Source organism: Triticum aestivum, chromosome 5D (assembly GCF_018294505.1).
Source record: "Triticum aestivum cultivar Chinese Spring chromosome 5D, IWGSC CS RefSeq v2.1, whole genome shotgun sequence".
Lineage (NCBI taxonomy): Eukaryota > Viridiplantae > Streptophyta > Magnoliopsida > Poales > Poaceae > Triticum > Triticum aestivum.
In genome coordinates this window covers 479531547-479536379 of record NC_057808.1, presented here as the reverse complement: position 1 = coordinate 479536379, position 4833 = coordinate 479531547, and the positions used below count along the sequence as shown (strand labels likewise).

At 45.6% G+C, this 4833-nt stretch overlaps 1 protein-coding gene across 1 annotated transcript; it reads right to left on the bottom strand.

Moving 5' to 3' along the window:
• Positions 1 to 3103: 3103 nt before the first annotated feature.
• Positions 3104 to 4525, bottom strand: LOC123125599 (CASP-like protein 5C1). The gene is made up of 3 exons (XM_044546074.1): positions 4006 to 4525; positions 3609 to 3741; positions 3104 to 3498 (listed from the first exon to the last, which is right to left on the bottom strand). The coding sequence occupies exons 1-3, from the start codon at positions 4146 to 4148 to the stop codon at positions 3304 to 3306; spliced, it is 471 nt and encodes a 156-aa protein (XP_044402009.1). The 5' UTR covers positions 4149 to 4525; the 3' UTR covers positions 3104 to 3303.
• Between the last annotated feature and the right edge of the window lie 308 nt (positions 4526 to 4833).

Below are 4833 nucleotides of genomic sequence, written 5' to 3'. Positions count from 1 at the left end.
TACCGAATATCAATCCAGTTTGCACCCATCATCTAGATGAATCCAATGCCCAAGATTGAGACGGTCTGGGGCCGTGGGGAACACCGCTACCGCCACTACCAGCAAGGCAAAAAAGTGCATGCCAAGGTGCAGCGCAGGTGACCCCAGCAAAACGAAAAAGCGCAGCGCAAGTGTTGCAACATGCATCAGAGCAGCATTGTTTTTTAGGTGTGCATGAATGATGATGAATCCAACATCATGCGTCCAATCCAATCCAATTGTCCTTGCTGTGGTTGCAACCGGTCTGTGATAATTGCTTGGTGGAATGCAAGGACGGCGCCCAGGCTGGAAAGCCGGCCAGCAAATGGGTAGGCCACCGTGAGAGAGGGACAGAATGCTGAGCGACCGCTCGGCCTTTTGCTCAAGAGAAGAAAGAGCACGTGCGTATTTCTTTCTGCCGTACTAGTAGCTTGCATGATCCGCATCATGCGTTCAAGTTGCACAGGTAGACGACAAGCTTGGGCGGCCCTTAGCTAGTGTGGCTGTATGTGTTTGTTTTGTACCTGTCCAGTTCTGTAGAATAATATGCCTACAGCACAAAATACGTGTATACTGTAATCAGTGTTGGGCCGTCATGGTGTATTCAGCCTTACAATTTTGGGCCGTCATGGGAACCGGCCTTTCGTTTCCATGTTTAGTTTACTAGTAAGTCATTGCACTTGAGAGCCCAGATACTCAAATTTACAACATAAGATCGGCATACTATTACTGTATTACAAGTTTACAGCTATAGGCAAATGAAAATTTGAGGCAACAAATGCATGAAGTATAAGATGCAGAACTCAAGTAAAATATTGAGCATGTTTTGTCCAGGAGGTGTCTCATATTACAAATTTTAATAGAAAATAACAAGAATAGCTAGTGATGTATTTGCAAAGATATACGTGGTTTATGAAGGTACATCATAGCCTTGAAGACAAGAAGAGTCACCGAGTAAAAATGGAAATTATTTCGTTCGAAAAAGAAGTTAGAGGAGTCTAAATATGGAAGAGTATAGAACAAAATAGAAGTCTGTTTTGAGTTTTGTGCAAAATATCCATAGGGCTTAAGCCCAACCATAAAATCCTCTAGGTTTTACATGTGGCAAAAACTATGTAGCATAGAGGAGATCGAATGGCCGACATCACTCAGATTTGCCGCCTCTCTATCATTTGATCGGTTTCATAAAAAGGTTGTTATGTGGAACTATTCATACACCATATAGCGACTCTAAAAAATGGCGGAGTGCATCAAAATAGTGGAAGTTCCTGTTGGTTAGTAATGCAACGAATAGTCTGTAAAGCACACACAGTGAGTGTCTACTTGCTGACCCAACTCCGGGAGGATGTGCGCACGAGCGACAACTGAATTTCTACCGCCTTTTCTTTTTTTGGGGGGTGGGGGGGGGGGTGTTTTCTTTTTTATTCAATTTTCTCAGATTTTCCCCTGGTTTTTTCTTTTCCCTTCTCCTTTTTATTTAATTTTGAATTTTCCCTAACATTATCATGGTTTTTTAAATCTTATGAACTTTTTAAAAACTCTTGAGTTTTTAATTCAGGAACATTTACAAAATTCTTAAATTCTTTAATCTATGAATATTTTTTGCAAACATATATTTTTCAAATCAGGACAAGCAGGAACGCCCGTAATCTAAAAGAGCGAACATTAACAACACAACATTTTCTCTTTTAGAAACCAACTGCCATGGGACAATGGGAGCAGTATTGGACTTGGCCCACGTTGAATTTTGATGCTTAAGGCTATGAATAGAAACACCCGCAAATAATCACTCGTGCTATATCTCGCACACTACGTGGTGGAGTTCGGCCTCGCCTCTGGCAAGCGCTCTACTGGGCCGGCCTTTACTGCAATGGCCCTCTACTTGGCCATCTCACAAATAATATCTGCAGCTTGGCCGCCATACTTGGTTAGGCCATCCCGGTGAATTTTTTTTCATCCTTGTAATGGCGGTGACACCTTACTAAAGCTTGCGAGTTTTCCTTATAAAACACATAACATCTGCATTTTGTGCTCACCCCCAACCCGTGTGGCGCAAGCAGCCTTAAAGACCCCAAACGTGTGAAAATCCTATTTCGCGCGTACCAACTATGTGGCTTTGGGCCGGCCTGTGCACTGGTGTGTCGCATTTTATCTTCATTATTTTCTTTTTCAATATTTTTAGAGGATCCTTTTTTTTTATATTTTTCTTCCTCATTTATTTTCATTTTTGTTTCATTTTTTATAAATTTATTTAAAGTCTAATTTTTTATAATACAAGATGAACATTTTGACAGAATCTGGTATATATTTCACAAATACATTATGAATATTTCTCAAATATGCGAACAAACATTTATACTCATGAACTTGTTTTTTTCTTTTCCATAATATATTTTTCATTTTTATGAAGTACCTTTTTTCAAATATGCAAAATAAATGATTTATATATTCATGCAACACATTCTTAAAAAATTGTTAATCAAATACATTTTTATTAAAAATAAAATTGCGGAACTAATTATCAACTTGACGCAAAGTTATCCATGGGTAGGTGGTGGAAGATGAGCTCGGTGAGGTGAGGATTGAGGTTATAAGACAATCTTATCTTAATCGTGCCATCGTAATGTAGAAATGACAAAGAAAATGATGTACAATGGGTGGTCTCTTAATCTTATCTCTAGTTCATAAAAATGTGGTGAGACATTTGTTGTTAAGAGATCATCTCTTAATTAAGCGAAGGCAAAGCCTTTTCTTTTGTTTCTCTTTCCTACACCTCTACATTTGTCCGACGTGACACCGCTACGATAGCACCATTGCACACGCCGGAATGTCTACTTTGCACCGATAAATCCTCACCAACAGATGATCACCATTCCCTCAGAAAATGAAAAATATTGTGCTACAAAAAAAATAACATCCATCAGCCTACTACCTACATATGGTTGTTCCATCTTCAGCAGCCTCTTGTATTTCTGCAGAAACTCTCGAGATACTGATCTCTATAAATGTTGTACTGACCAGAAACCAAAACAAATACTATAATAGTACCCTGTTATGCAAAGAGCTGATCGTGTGGAAAGTGGAGTGTCAACTTGAAACAATCTTTACCAGTTGGGCATCCATCATGCCCAGAATGGCTAATTAGTCAGAGGGCAGGTTTATGAAATCTGAGTACAAAACCTTCCAGCTATACACATACAAAACCTTCCTTCCAGCTATACAGACCACGGAATTTAGAGATGCTGCAGCGAGTCAGAGTCTGGCGTCCTCGGCGACCACCTCACCTCACCTGGAGGCGATGTACCAGAGGTTGAAGAGGGAGGACGCGGCCGTGAGGAGCCAGGACAGGAACGCCATCATGGCGGAGAGCTGGTACCTCTCGCACAGCCTCGGGGCGCAGTGGGACCCGTGGAACTCGAGGAGGACGTCGATGACGGCGGCGCTCGAGCTCGCGGCGGCCAGCGACAGTATCGACAGCACCTGCAAATTTATTCTATATATGTTCAGCATGCTTCTTATAGCACTAGTAAGGTTGAAGTGCCGAGTATTGGCACGAGGGGGAGATGCTAGCTACGTGGTGTGGTACATACCCAGTCTCCGACGACGACGATGGCCATGACACCGGGCACGTGGAGCGGGCACCCGACGAGGATGGAGTACATGTCGATCATGGCGAGCGTGCAGCTCCAGGGGACCAGCAGGCCCATGATCGTAACCAGGAAGCTGCCATGTTTTGCGCCGAGTTCAGAACAAACGACAGACTTTAGCATAGTTTCATGTTTTTTGTAACATATTTTTCATGTTTTTAGGATCTAAGAAGATCAACGAGAGGTCTATATTTCCATGTCTTAGGAGAAAGAAAGATAGTACTATGCATGTAATTCATTTTCAAATGTTTCGTTTTACACTTCCCCAAACTTGCTGATCACTGCACCCCTGAAGGCTGAATCATAAACCGAAGATCAGAGAGGGGCATGGAGTACATACCAGAAGGCGGTGTAGCTGAAGAACTCGACGCCAACGGACATGAACATGAGGGCCGCCGACGAGCAGGCGGCCTGGCCGATCCGGAGGCCGAGGCTGCCAGAGCTACCGACGGCGCCGGGCCCCGCGCTCCTCCCGCGATCCATCCACTGGAGGCGACGCGCTCACACCGCCGTCTCATCCCATGCGCGCCCAACACACGCAGCCGCCGCCTTCCTCGTCCCGCACACCTGTCGGCCTCGGACGCGCGCGCTCTGCTGTCTCCGGCTCGATCGTGCGACGACGCAGTGGAGATATATGGAGGGAATGATGATGCGAGTGCGAGTGCGAGTGCGCGAGGGGGGGAACAAAAGGCAGGGGGACAGGATGAAAAGCTCAGGGCTTTGGGTGGACGGACGGGGGGCACTGGCGTGGGAGGGGAGCAGACTGATTCCTCTTCCTCTAGATTCTCCGCCTTTCTCGAGAGCCTTTTGATCGCCATGGCTGCCGCTTCCCGGTCTCGATCTCTCTCCCGTCGCCGTCTCCACCTGGATCACACACGTTTACACAACACTGCGTAGACTATTGGTGAAAACAGCGTCGGTAAACCACACGTCTGTGCACGCTCTGGCCGCCGATCACGACGTCCGGGGAGACGTGGCGGCCCCGGGCGCGCACGTAGACGCGGAAGGTGCGAGATCGGGGTCGGCGATATGAGTATGACTGGTCGTAACAAGGGGCGATGACGGGTGCGCGGTGGGTCTCGTGTCTTCCGGTGGATGCCGCATGGCACAGTGCCAGTGGTCTGGACGATCGGTCACTGTTCGATCAAGTTGTGTTGAGAGGAGAATA

Bases quoted from the DNA above. Each gene is read 5' to 3' on its own strand.
- LOC123125599 (XM_044546074.1), bottom strand. From the start codon at position 4,148: ATGGATCGCGGGAGGAGCGCGGGGCCCGGCGCCGTCGGTAGCTCTGGC. The intron at 3,742-4,005 runs GTATGTACTCCA...AAAACATGGCAG, and splicing joins TTCAGCTACACCGCCTTCTG to CTTCCTGGTTACGATCATGG. The intron at 3,499-3,608 runs GTATGTACCACA...ATAAATTTGCAG, and splicing joins TCGTCGTCGTCGGAGACTGG to GTGCTGTCGATACTGTCGCT.